At 32.4% G+C, this 14,209-nt stretch overlaps 1 protein-coding gene across 1 annotated transcript in view; it reads right to left on the reverse strand.

Moving 5' to 3' along the window:
- The window catches only part of LOC110031080 (serine/threonine-protein kinase STY8-like), a 67,490-nt gene that overhangs the window by 11,499 nt on the left and 41,782 nt on the right, over positions 1-14,209 (reverse strand). Inside the window, exon 5 of the mRNA XM_020734124.1 lies at positions 4,226-4,280. Coding sequence (XP_020589783.1) covers positions 4,226-4,280 — 55 coding nt within the window. The remainder of the gene's footprint in view (positions 1-4,225; positions 4,281-14,209) is intronic.

The following is a 14,209-nucleotide window of genomic DNA, read 5'->3' on the forward strand; positions in this document are numbered from 1 at the left end:
TAAAAATTAAAAAACGTTACTTCTTTAAAAAAGTTATATTTATATTTAAATTATTTTCAAAATCACAAAATCATCACCTTTTCAAACTACGAAAGTGAAGTTGAACAATAAAACGGCCGACACACATCCTAAGCCAGGAGATTACACCCAAGCCATCTCACGCATCCACCACACACAAGCACACCTCACACATCCACCACCAACTCACACACTGAAAGCCAAGAGAGCTCACCCAAGCCACCTCACACATCCACCACAACCAATCCACCATTACACACAAGCACACCTCACACACTCACCACCAACTCACACATCCAAAAGTCAGGAGATCACACCCAAGCCACCTCACACATTCACCACAACCAATCCACCACACAAGCACACCTTACACACACAACAAGCACACCTTACACACCCACCACCACCTCACACATTCACCACAACCAATCCACCACACAAGCACACCTTACACACCCACCACCACCTCACACACACAAAGCAAGGAAATCACACCCAAGCCACCTCACACCTCCACCACAACCAATCCACTACACACCACCAACACACAAACCCAAAGCCAGGAGAGCACACCCAAGCCACCTCACACATCCACCACAACCAATCCACCATACAAGCACAACAAGCACACCTCACACACCCACCACCACCTCACACACACAAAGCAAGGAGATCACACCCAAGTCACCTCACACATCCACCTTAACCAGTCCACAGTTAGAAGAAATATGTACTGTTAGACCGATCACACCTCCACCTTACACCTCCACCACACGCCACCAACACACACACCCAAAGCCACCTCACACATCCACTGCAACCTATCCGCCGCACACAAGCACATTTCACACACCCATCACCAACTCACACACCCAAAGCCAAAAGATCACACCTAAGCCACCTCACACATCCACCACAATAATCCACCATGCACAAGCACACCTCACACACCCACCACCAACTCACACACTCAAAGCTAAGAGATCAAACCCAAGCCACCTCACACATCCATCACACACAAGCACACCTCACACACCCACCAACAACTCACACACCCAAAGCTAGGAGATCACGCCCAAGCCACCTCACACATCCACCACAACCAATCCATAATTTAAAAAAATATGTATTGTTAGACCAAACAAAATTTAGTATAATGCATCATGAGAACTGTAAAGGAGCATTTACATACATATCACAAAGTTTCTATGTATTTACATAGAAATCGCCGAATTCCTTTGCATGTATAGGAGGTAAAAGAAAATGGGGATGCAGAATTTGTACAAAAAATGGGCATTTGGATACATTCCACCTAATTCTTATGTGTCAAATTGCAACATTTACTTTCATAAAACCCAATTCTTATGTCTTTACATGACTAAATCCTGAACTTTACTTTTTACATTTATACCAACCAAATTTTTCATATCACATACAAAATACCACAAAGTGATATGCAGATACGTAAGAAATGAGTCGTGTGTGTGTAAAAGGAAATTTGTAGAAAGGCAGAGCATGTTAAATGAATGTGATAAAAATGATAGACACCAAAATATCAGGGCAATACTAACAACAATTTTAGGGGTTGTAAAATATCTTCTTCCATTTCTAAATAGTTCCATTATTCATAGTTCAGTAAATGCCCCAAACAGAAAAGTATTAAGAAGAAGGAGAATCAGAGAGAGGAAATCTAGAGGATGAAGGAAAATCGCAGCAGAGAACACAAACCTAGGGCACGGGATGAGGGACGTTGGGGAGGAGAAAGAGAATCGCACCAGATCAATCCAGAAGAAGGAGAATCGCAGCGAAAGAATGACACGGGATGAGGGACGTTAGAGAGGAGAAGGAGAAACGCACCAGATCGATCCAAGAGAAAGAGAATCACAACAGAAGAATCGAAGCTAGGGCGTGGGTATTATCGTGATAGCTAAAAGGATACGCGAGACGCGGGAGACGAACCACGTGTCACGTCTAATAGAAAAAAAAATCACTTATCCTGAAACGCACGCCAAACACACGAAACAAACACCCGCACGGCGTTTGAAAATGCATAAGCAGCAAATAAGCCGCCCTAAACGAGCCCTTAATCTAAAAATAAGACTTATAGTCATTTAAAATTCAATTCACAGTTTAACAAATTTAGTTTTCGAAACAAGAATATAAATTTAAATTTATAAAATAATAAGAGACATAATGATATATATATATATATATATATATATATATATTAACGAGAAGTTCAAGGGAATATCACGAAAGATTGCAGCTTGTGTGTGAATAAGACTCATAGTCATTTAAAAGTTCCTTCTCCTCTTCTTCCTCCACTTGGGGGCTAACATCTTATATCAAAACCTAAAACTATAAACCAACTTGGGGGTTTTAGCTTGTCACTCTAAAGTCTTCTAACTCTACACCATTCAAAGATTATTTCCCTATTTATTTGCACTCAATCATATGAATTACATTCTCATCAAACAATCTCATGTGATTCTTATCATTAGTTGATCGAAACAATATCATCACGGATCTTACATGTTTTCACAACAAATATTAACAACTTAAATGGTCAAATCAAGAAGTAAATGAAGTACAAGGTTAAAAATCATCACAACTTATTTCAACATTAAAGATTGCTACTTCACACAACTTCCATTAAAACCAAATGTAGTCACAAAGATAAAAATTAAGATAACAAAGATAAAACAAACAAGAACTTTAAATTAAAACCGAATGTAGTCACAAAGATAAAAACTTATGTCAAAGCTTCTCCACCAAACTTTTGAAATTCATTTGAATATTTTCTCTTCTAATACTCTCTACCCACACACAACTCTCTTCTTCTCTCTAAAAAGTATCCTAATTAATCTATGAGAGAGGCGTCAGTAGTTGGGGGCGTAGGAGAGTCTCTCTAGGGCCGTTGGGGGGGAGGGAGGCTCTTTCAATCCAATTCAACTCCTCTTTTATAGTTTTCCAAAAGGTGTTTTGGTGTCTTTTAAAAATGTGTCCACATTCAATGAATCTTCCAAGAGTTGCCTCCTTTCAAAAGTCAATTGCATGTATTTTCGTGTCCATTAATCATATCCCACATTTTCACCAAGAGTTGCTTCAAACACCCCTTCAAAAATTCGTCCAAATTCATTGAGTCCAAATTCATTGAATCATCAAAATCATCAAGTAACTACTTCTAGTGCTTAAGCGCGAGGTATGTGGCGCTTAGGCGCGGTCTTCTCAGTTTTCCTGATGCTTAAATGCCACTTCTGGGCGCTTAGGCGTCACAGTTCTTTTGCACATTTTTTTCATTTTTTCTCCAAATTTGATCTTTTTCACTACTTTCACCATTTTTCATCAATTTGATTGTACCTGAAAGAAAAACACACAAATACCTTCTATTAAAGCGCAATATCCTCAAAAATAAGTATAAAAATGTATACATAAATGCTATATATTTTAGGTGTAATACATAAATGCTATATATTATGCTATATATTTTAGGTGTATCAATGACTCGACCGATTTCTAAACCATGATTAACATTATCAACTCTATTGTGGAAAAGATTTCACTTTTTATATAAGCAACAAAAATCAAGAGAAAATTTATCATCTCTCCTATCTTTACTAAGTTTCAAACTTGACGATCCAAATGTAATTTTCGTCTTTTTTCGTCTCATTGCACTTTCTTTTAGTTCTGACATTTCTTGTTAAATTTTTTTTAAAATAAAATAAAGGTATATACCACAGGTAGTGCAACCCCCATACCCCCACGAGATCAGTTGTTGGCTCCCACATCGGGCCTATCAACTAAATCACTCCGCTACCGCCATAGATCTACCAAAAAAGTTCCCATGATTTTGGTTTTGCCATGTCGCACTCCAAGTTTTCAATCCAAGCCCAACAATATTCAGGGCACATTCTAACAACCTATTTAGAACATGGTGTTTAAAAGGTATGAAAAAAAAAATCATAAGTCAATTTTGACTCATGTATTCAGTAAGCACATGACACTTGGAAACTAAAGGAACAGAGAAGGGCACATTTGCGCTACAATAATGGGAATGAGAAACATTCATGAAAGAAGAAAACTGGAATAAAAATGTAAAATGTATTTCACAGAGAAAATTGGAAGCATTCTAATCATAAAAGAACTTGGAAACAAATAAATGAAAAATTGCTAATCATGGATTCCAACCACAATAGATGGAAACTACCTGGCTTAGAAGCTTTGGCTTGTCTACCGTTGAAAATGTGATCTCATGCATAGGCCTGTATCATTAAAAGCATTGGTATTAGAATTTCGTTATCAATATAAAACCATTCATTTAAGTTCTCGGTTGCCTAATTAACAATAACTACCACCCATTAAATCGAAGATGTAAAATGCGCCAAGCAGTCTAAATTTTTTCTGGCATGTTATCAGCAATGGTAACCAAAAATATTCTGAAAGAAAGAGTGACAGGTTGTGTGCGTGCAAGAGAAACGAATTGGTCCTATAAAATAAAATTACTTGGATTTTCAAGCTGAAAGCAATATTCATGGATTGTACCTTTATTTAAGATAATTTCTCGGGGAATATCTTGAACTTCCATTGCCGAGACATAATGAAGGACAGCTAAAATTACTCTTAAAGAGTAAAAATCGTTTTAATTTCAGTCCAAAGAACATACATAAAAATTTTTAAATGGGAAGAATTTGGACAGTATGCTCCTACGAGGAGAAAAGCATATATAGGGCTCCAAAAATTTCGACGCCCCCGGACCTTCTGCTTTGTTTATATAATTGAGAGAGCTTTGAAGGGTCCAATTTTTAGAAGGTAAATTGGGTAATAGATAAGACTCTACCCAGAGATTTCACCCTTATTTTGCAAGGACTTTTTGCTATGGGTTTCGAGGTTTCCCATAGGTGCAAGCCCATATGGTCAATTACCCCTTCTTGATGACAAGAGAGCAATTTCAATTGAGAATAGTCATTTAGAATTGAATATCTAGCATATAGTAGCAACACATATAATTTGAATAGCAAAATTTATCCCCTGGAGCTTAAAACAGATGATATGGGAAATAATGATGAACCCGATCAAGATCTCATGGCTCCGTCATCCTGGGTTGTCATGGAACCTGATCTACATAGCCAGAGAAGGCAGTCAACCCAATTGATTGAAGAATCACTGTCAGTAGGCATGGGCTGTGTCATCCAATGACCCTTTTAGATGACAGAAGACTTTATGTCATATAATTGTACCCTTATGATTCATAACTCAGAGTACAAAGTCGTTGAGGAATATATAGGATGCAGACGTGCTCTTAATAAAATGATGCATTTGAAATCAACCATTCAGTCAAAGGGCGTTGGTCGTAACCGCTACTTTGTAGTGTCATGTGATAGTAAAAACTAAACAACTAGAGAACTCGAGTCACGTTCTTACTACCATGCATTTTCTTTGATTTTGAATATATGAATAAGCATAATATGACATTTACTTTTTGTGAGCAAATCAATAAGAAATATTTCACCCTCGACAAATTGTTCTGAATAGTGGATAGGATTTGTTTTAAACTTTTAAGTGATTAATTTTAACTTGAATGTTGCTTTGAAAACTTACACGTAATGTTGAATTGAAATTAACTTTGATTGAGATTTTCAGTCAACGCATCCATTATCGAAAAAAGTTTATTTGGAATTCATCAGTTTTAACATCTTCAGAAATTAATTTTGTAACAAGGAGTATTGGACTAAGATAAATTGAAATTGCAAATAATTTATGAATTGGACATTATTGTTAATTTCACCAGACTCGTCGGCTCCAGTCCTCGTAAGAAGGATGATAGGATTAATAGAGTAATCATTGCAACTTCTTATATTTATGATTTAAATAATATTATTAAATTTATCAGACCCGTCAACTCCACTACTCGTAAGAAAAAAAATTGACGCGGGGCTCGGGGGAGGACCGGCCTGAGCTCGACCCAACCTGGCTGGACCGAGCGGTTCTCAAGCGAGGGGGTTGTCGCCCCCTCCTTCCTCTTCCTTCCCTTCTATTTTCCCTTCTTTTCTTTTGCTTTCCTTTTCTTCTTTTCTTACTTTTCTTCCTAAGCTCTTTCTAATTTAAATCTTTTTTGAAATTCTGATATCTGAATTTATTCTCTCTTCTTATTTTAAAAGACATTTCCTAAAATCTAAAATTTGATTTTATTCTCCTTCTTATTTTAAGTGTTTCCTAAAATAGCTCAAGCCTCTTAATAAACAAAAGATGATGTGCTTGGAGTTAGGGGTTTTTTTATATCTAAATTTAGGTTTTTTTCGTTCGAGGATTATATCTGACATCGATGTAGTGCTCCAATTGTCTCTCATATGATGCGGTGATTGATACACCAAAATAATGTGCAATTTTACGTATTCATTTTATGCTTAAATTTGCTGCTATTACACTTTAAAGAATGATATTTTCATGTTTTGTTGCAAGTATATCGATTTTAGGCAATTGGAGCAAAAAATAGCAGAAATGAAGAAATTTGAAGTCAAAACGGAGCATTTCAGCTTCCTGGCGCGAGAGGCGTCATTTTCCAGAGAGCTAGCGTCAGAAACTGGGGCTGGAGGCGCCATTTTACAAATAAGCAGCGCCAGAATTGGCGCCAAAGGCGCCAAAATCCAGAGAACAACGCGGACTTCAATAGGCTAGCGCCAGAGGAACTAAGACGGAGTAAGACGGTTAGTGATTATTTTTTAGAGATTTTTGAAGGCTGAAATCAATTCAAACACCCCATTGAGTGATTCAATGCATCTAGACACTTTGGAAATGCTCTTGAATGAAGGGATTTGTCAAGGGATTTGTCTCTTGGTGTGAATCTTGGTGTGAAGAGGTGTCTTTTGGAAAAAAAAAAAAGGGAGTTCTAAATTCTTTTTGAAATGAAGGCTGACAATAATTAAAAAGAGAGAAATTTAGAGAAGAAGAGGGGGCGAGAGGTTTGAAACAAAGAGTTTGGCGTAATAGAGAAGTCTTGGGAGAAGAGAGAATTTTCTTCTAGAGTCGTAAGAGGAAAGGAAATGTGAGAGATTTCTTCCCCATTACATTTCTAAGAGATAATTGAGTGTGATTGTAAAGAGATAAAGTGCCTAAACATTTTGTGTTAGATAAGTTTGTTAAGTGATTGTAAAGAGAGAAAATGCTTAAAGAGAACTTCAAGGGATTTGTTTGAGAATGAGTGTTAAATAAGTTGTATTATTTCCTTACTTTGTTTTGTAAACTTGTTTTTATATATAAAATCTCTAAACATTTTGTGTTAGATAAGTTTGTTAAGTGATTGTAAAGAGAGAAAATGCTTAAAGAGAACTTCAAGGGATTTGTTTGAGAATGAGTGTTAAATAAGTTGTATTATTTCCTTACTTTGTTTTGTAAACTTGTTTTTATATATAAAATCTATATTTTGTCGTATTCTTCTCATGAATTCTGACTAATCTTCTTTATCATTCTTCCTACAATGAGATATGATTTTGAGAATAATTAATTTTGTTATATAAAGTTTTAAATGTCAATAAATTGTGATGATTCGAACTTTGATATTCAGTTTCTTTTCGATCTGGTCAATTGAAATGCTAAAATTTATTGAGAAACATAATATCCGAAAGGGTTATGCTTTCTACATCAAAGTAAGAGTCACATTTAATTTCATGGGTGAGAATGTGGTTCACGGGGTTGCGTGCAAATAAATAAAGAAATATACTTTGATAGGCGCAGAATCGGAGATTTTAAGTTCATAGATTAAAATCTTCAATTTGGTCTAGTTGTTTGGAAATTAAAGCGAGATTGTTAGCCCTCAGGGGAAGGAGAAATGAGAGCTCTGGAGTGACAGTTAGTATCCTCTAAACCAAACCACGAATTTAGGGACTAAACTCTTTATTAGTCAATGTTTTTTATGCACTCTCAAAAGGTAAAGAATAAGATTGCTCTTATTTGACACAATAGATTTCTATATGTATTTTAAATGATTTTAATTAATTCACAATCCATAAACTATTGTAAAGGGAAAGCATATTTTCTTAAATTTGAACTCTTCGTTACAAAACTTTATTTAGTCTTTATAAGTTTACTTTTGAAGTTTAGCAAATAGTTTAGTTAAGTTAGTTCATTTAACTGCATTTCATTTAACATACACTAAATTTACTTTAGATTTGTTTTGCTTATTTAAGTTTTCTAGTCTGAATATTGTGTTTTGCATTATAACTATAAGAATTTTCAACTTCATGTGGGATCAATACTTAGGACTCCATTGGACCCATTTATTACATGAGCGATACGTGTACTTGCAATATTATTACGGTTTGGTAGCTTAAAGAGTTTAAAAGATAAAATTATTAATACTGAATTTATTTTTATTGGAATTGAATTGTCTATTTACTATTTGTGTTGTCGTGTGTATTGTAATATTGAAAGGTTTTTGCAACGCACCACAAAATCGCGCTTAAAATTTTTGGCGTCGTTGTCGTGGAGTAACGGTAAATTACTTTATAATTTAGAACATTTTATTTGAACAGAAAAATTATTTGCAGTCTAATTAATTTTCTTATATTTTAGTGTGTTTGTTTATTTTAATTGCTTATTGGTTTGTGTATGCGAGTTTAAAATCGGTATGTTTAGTACCTTACGATTCAAAGTTAGAAAGAACTATTAGAAAAATTCGAAAACAACAAAAAAAGATAGACAATTTGAATAAAATGGCTACAAGCTTAAATAATTTTAGAATTGAAAATCAACATCATTTACCTTTAACAGATTATGTTAATTCTACTGCAGATGAAATTCATTTGAGTATACAAAATTCTGTTGTAGTTGTCAATTAATTTGAGCTTAAATCTGTTATTATCTGAATGATACAAAATAATCAGTTTGGTGGAACACCGACTAAAAATCATAACTTATGTCTTGCTAGTTTTCTAGAATTATGTGTTGCATTTAAATATGATAGTGTCGAATGATGCTGTCAGACTTAATTTTTTTTTTCATTAAGGGATAAAATTAAGATGTGATTAAACTCGTTAGCACTAGGATCTATCAAAACTTTGGGAGACTTATCACAAAAATCTTTATCTAAATATTTCCCACCATAAAAAATTGTTAAGCTTAGAAATGATCACATCTTTTTGTCAGTTTGAAGAAGAATCAATTTATGAAGCTTGTGAAAGATTTAAAGATCTCCTTAAGAAGTGTCTGGACCATGTGTTACTAGATGGTTAATAATTTAAATTTTTTATAATGAAATAGTTGGATCTCTTATATCTATAGTTGACGCTGCTGTTGGAGGATCCTTAATGTCAAAACCATTCGATAAAACATATTCTTTAATTAAAGAGATGACTACAAATAATTTTCAATGACCCTCTGAAAGGGTAACTTCAAAAGAAATAGTTATTATTCATGATTTTGATGCAATATCTATGTTGGCTGCTCAAATTGCTGCAATATCAAAGAAGATAAATCAATATGAAATGATCCTGTGTTTGAGGAAAATTCATTGGGACAAATGACAGATTCTCAATCTTTGTATTAGAATTTTGTATTAGAATTTAAACGCTGTATTAGAATTTAAACGCAATAAACAATCGATCTAATAATCCTTATTCCAATTATTATAATCCTGAATGAAAAAATCACTCAAATTTTAGGTGAAATAACAATAACTCTAATGATGTAAATTCGCAATGGGGAACAATGCTGCTAACACATTGGGAAACTCCAACAATCAAGAAAATTCTAACTATAAACCTTATTACCCTCCAGATTTCAATAGCAATCAGCAGAGTAAGAAAAAGAAATTGTCAATGGATGAATTAATATTGCAAATGGGAACACAATTACCAAGTCAAAAAGCTGCAATTAGAAACATCGAAAATTAGATGGGATGCATTGTTACTATACTTAGCAAAAGACCTCCAGAAACTGTCTAGTAATGTTAAAATTAATCCTAAAGATCAGAGCAAAGAGCAAATTAAGGTTATTCAACTAAGAAGTGAAAAAGAATTGGAAACAAAAGTTCAAAAAGAAATTGAAGTTTAAATTGAGAAAGAAGTGGAAAATGAAAAATTTTGTGAAGATTTTTATTTTGAGCCAGAATATTTTATTAAACCAATGAAAATTACTGTAGAAAGACCATCACCTCCATTTTCTCAAATATTGAAGCAATATAACAAATATAACCAGTTTACAAAATATTTAAAAATATTTAGGAAATTGACAATAAATATTCCATTTGTTGAATTCATGAAACAAATGTCAAGTTATATGAAGTTTATGAAGGATATACTTAATAAAAAAAGAAAGTTAAATGAGACTGTTGCACTTAGTGAGAAGTGTAACACAATAAATCAGAAAAAACTTTCTGAAAAACTTAAAGATGCTGGTAGTTTTACTATTTCTTGTGTTATTAGCGAAATATTTTTTGAAAAAGCTTTATGTGATTTGGGAGCCAGTATTAATTTTATGTGTCTATCGATTTTCAGAAGATTGTGTTTAGGAGAAATTTCACATAATATTGTAACTCTTTAGTTAGCTGATCGTTCGATTACTTATCCTAAAGAAGTTATAGAAGATGTTTTGGTAAATATTGATAAATTTATCTTTCCTGTTGATTTATTTACATCAGATATGGAGGGAGATAAGGAAATTTCTATCATTTTAAGGAGATCATTTCTTGTCACTAGAAGAGTTTTAATAGATGTGCAGAAATGAGAATTAATAATGAGAGTTAGCGATTAAGAAGTTGCATTTAATATTGCAAAATCAATGAGATAACAAGCAAAATGTAGAGATGATGAATGCTTCAGAATGGATATTAACGACTATTCAAGCAATGAATATTTCACGAATACATTTGAAAAGAAAATAGCAGAAGAATATTTTAAGTATGAGGATGAGAATATAATTCAAGATAAATCTATCGAAGTGAGTAATGAAAAATTGGATTATTTTCAGGAATAATTTGAATTGTTAGATCCTACAGATAATAATAAAAATTTGGTTTCTTTGATTATAAAACCTCATAAACTAGAAATGAAAACACTTTCTACACATTTAAAATATGTTTCTTGAGGAGAGTTATCCACATTATCTGTTGCCGTATCCTCAAAATTAACTGAAGCACAAGAACAAAAGTTGTTGGAAATTTTAAGAAGATATAAGAACGTCTTTGGATGGACGTTAGTTGATATTAAATGAATCAGTCATTTTATTTGTATGCATAAAATTTTATTGAAAGAACATCATGAACCAAAAGCTGATCCTCAAAGGAGATTAAACCCGATGATAAAAGAAATTATAAATAAAGAGATTTTAAAATGATTAGATGTTGGAATAATATATCTTATTTCAAACAGTGTTTGTGAGAGTTCAATTCACTGCGTTCCTAAGAAAGAGAGTGATTGTTGTAACAAATGAAAATAATGAATTAATACCAACAAGACAGGTCACTACATGACGAATTTGTATTGATTATAGAAAATTAAATTTTGTTACCATGAAAGATCACTTTCTTTTACCCTTTTTGGATCACATGTTAGATAGGCAAGCTGGGCACAAATATTTTTATTTTTTACATTGATATACCGACTATCATAAAATATCAATTGCTCCAGATGATCAAGAAAAGATAACTTTTACTAGTTTTTATGGTAATTTTGCTTTTCGCCGAATATATTTTGGTTTTTGTAATGCGCCTACAATATTTCAAAGATGTATGATGTCAGTTTTCAGTGATTTAATTGAAAATGAGATAGAAGTCTTTATGGATGATTTTTTTGTGTTTGGAACTTCATTTAAAATATGTTTAAATCATTTGTAGAATGTTCTAGAGCGATGTGAAAAGATGAATTTAGTATTAAACTGAGAAAAATGTCAATTCATAGTTGAATGAAGAATTATACTTGGGCATAAAATTTCAGAAATGACATAGAAGTAGATCGGACAAAAATTTAAGTTATAGCTAACCTAACTCCACCTGCTACTCTAAGAGTTAAAAAAATTTTAAGACGTGCTGGATTTTACATGTGGTATGTTTAGATTATTCAAAAATTACAAAACCTTTATACCAAATTTTGGAAAAAGACACAAAATTTGATTTTAATTAAGAGTGCATTATGTCTTTGAAACATTAAAGAAAAAATTGATCACTGCTCCTATAATTGTTTCACCTAATTGGGAGAAATGACATGGAACTAGATCGGACAAAAATTCAAGTTATAGCTAACCTACCTCCACCTGCTACTGTAAGAAGAGATAGAAGTTTTTTAGGATATGCTGATTTTTACCTGCGGTATATCAAAATTATTAAAAAATTACAAAGTTTTTATGTCAAATTTTGGAAAAAGATACAACATTTGATTTTAATCAAGAGTGCATTAATGTCTGAAACATTAAAGGAAAAATTGATCACTGCTCCTATAATTGTTTCACCTATTTGGGAGAAACCGTTCGAACTAATGTATGATGCAAGTAATTATGCAATTTGAGTTGTTTTAGGGCAGAGATATGACAAGTTTTAAAGTTATATAGAATGCTAGTAAAACTCTAAATAATGCTCAAATTAATTATATCACTACTGAAAGAGAGTTATTAGTTACTGTTTAAGTTTGATAAGTTTAGATCATATCTAATTGGAGTTAAATGCATTGTGTATACAGACCACTCTGCTATAAAATATTTGATGCAAAAGAATGATGTAAAACTAAGGTTAATTAGATGGGTACTTCTGATGCAAGAATTTGATTTTGTGATGGTAGATAGGAAATGATCTGATAATCAAATAGCTGATCATTTATTTAGGCTGGAACATGAAGAAATATTTGATCTTGAAAAATAAACTAATGAAACTTTTCATAATGAACAATTTTATGTTGTTAAAGAATGAGAAATATCGTGGTATATTAATATTGTGAAATACATTGTTAGTGGTATTTTATCATATTCATTGACAAAGCAACAAAAGAATAAATTTATTCACGATGCAAAATTTTACTTTTGCGATGACCCATATTTGTACAAACAATGCAAAGATTTAATTATACGGAGATGCGTGCCTTATTAAAAAATTGAATAAATTATCAAAAAAATGTCATGATTCTGAATTTAGGGGTTATTTTGAGATTAATAGAATTGTTCATAAAATTTTACAATATGAATTTTATTAACCTACTCTATTTAGAGATGTTTATATATATATATAAACATGTGATCTACGTCAGCGAGTAGGCAATATTTCAAAAAAAAATAAAATGCCCCTAATTTTTACTTTAAAAGTTGAAATCTTTGATGTTTGAGGATTAAATTTTATGGGATCATTTATACTTTTATTTGGAAATATACATATACTAATTACAGTGGATTATGTATCAAATTAGATTGAAGAAACCGCTTTATCTTGATGTGATGCCCAGAGTGTTTTACAATTTTTAATTAAAAATATTTTTACAAGATATGAAATGCCGAAAATAATCATTACTGATGGAGCATCTCACTTTCAGAACAAACGAATTGAAAAGTTAGTGGAAAATATAATATCATACATAAGATTGCAAATGTTTATCATCACCAGACTAGTGGTCTAGCAGAAATATCTAATCATGAAATCAAAAAAATTTTGAAAAAAACTGTAAATCCTAAAAAAATGGATTGGTCTGCTAGATTAGATATTGCATTATGAACTTATAGAACAACTTACAAGACGTTCATAGGAATGTTCCCATATAGATTAATTCTTTGGAAGACTTATCACTTAGAATTAAAGCATAAAGCTTATTGGGTTATTAACGAGTTTAATTTTAGTTTAAAAGATGCTGGTGAGAAAAGATTATTGCAACTGAATGAGCTTGAAAAAATTAGGAATGAATCTTATAATAATACTATGATGTATAAAGAGAAAATGAAAAAATGAAATGATGGAAGAAAATAAAAAAAATTTTTGAGCCTAGACAAGAGGTTTTATCATGTAATACAAGATTAAATTATTTCATGGAAAACCGAAGTCTAGGTGAACAGGGTCATTCATAATTGTAAAAGTCTATCCCTATAGAATTGTTAATATTGTTAATATTGAAGATCAGATATTTATAGTGAATGGGCACAGACTGAAATCATATTTTGATGTTCAAAAACCAAATTTTAAAGAGACTGTAATGTTGGGTCAACAGAATAAAAAATTGAGAATGTT

The sequence above is a fragment of the Phalaenopsis equestris genome, unplaced genomic scaffold, assembly GCF_001263595.1.
Source record: "Phalaenopsis equestris unplaced genomic scaffold, ASM126359v1 Scaffold000002, whole genome shotgun sequence".
Lineage (NCBI taxonomy): Eukaryota > Viridiplantae > Streptophyta > Magnoliopsida > Asparagales > Orchidaceae > Phalaenopsis > Phalaenopsis equestris.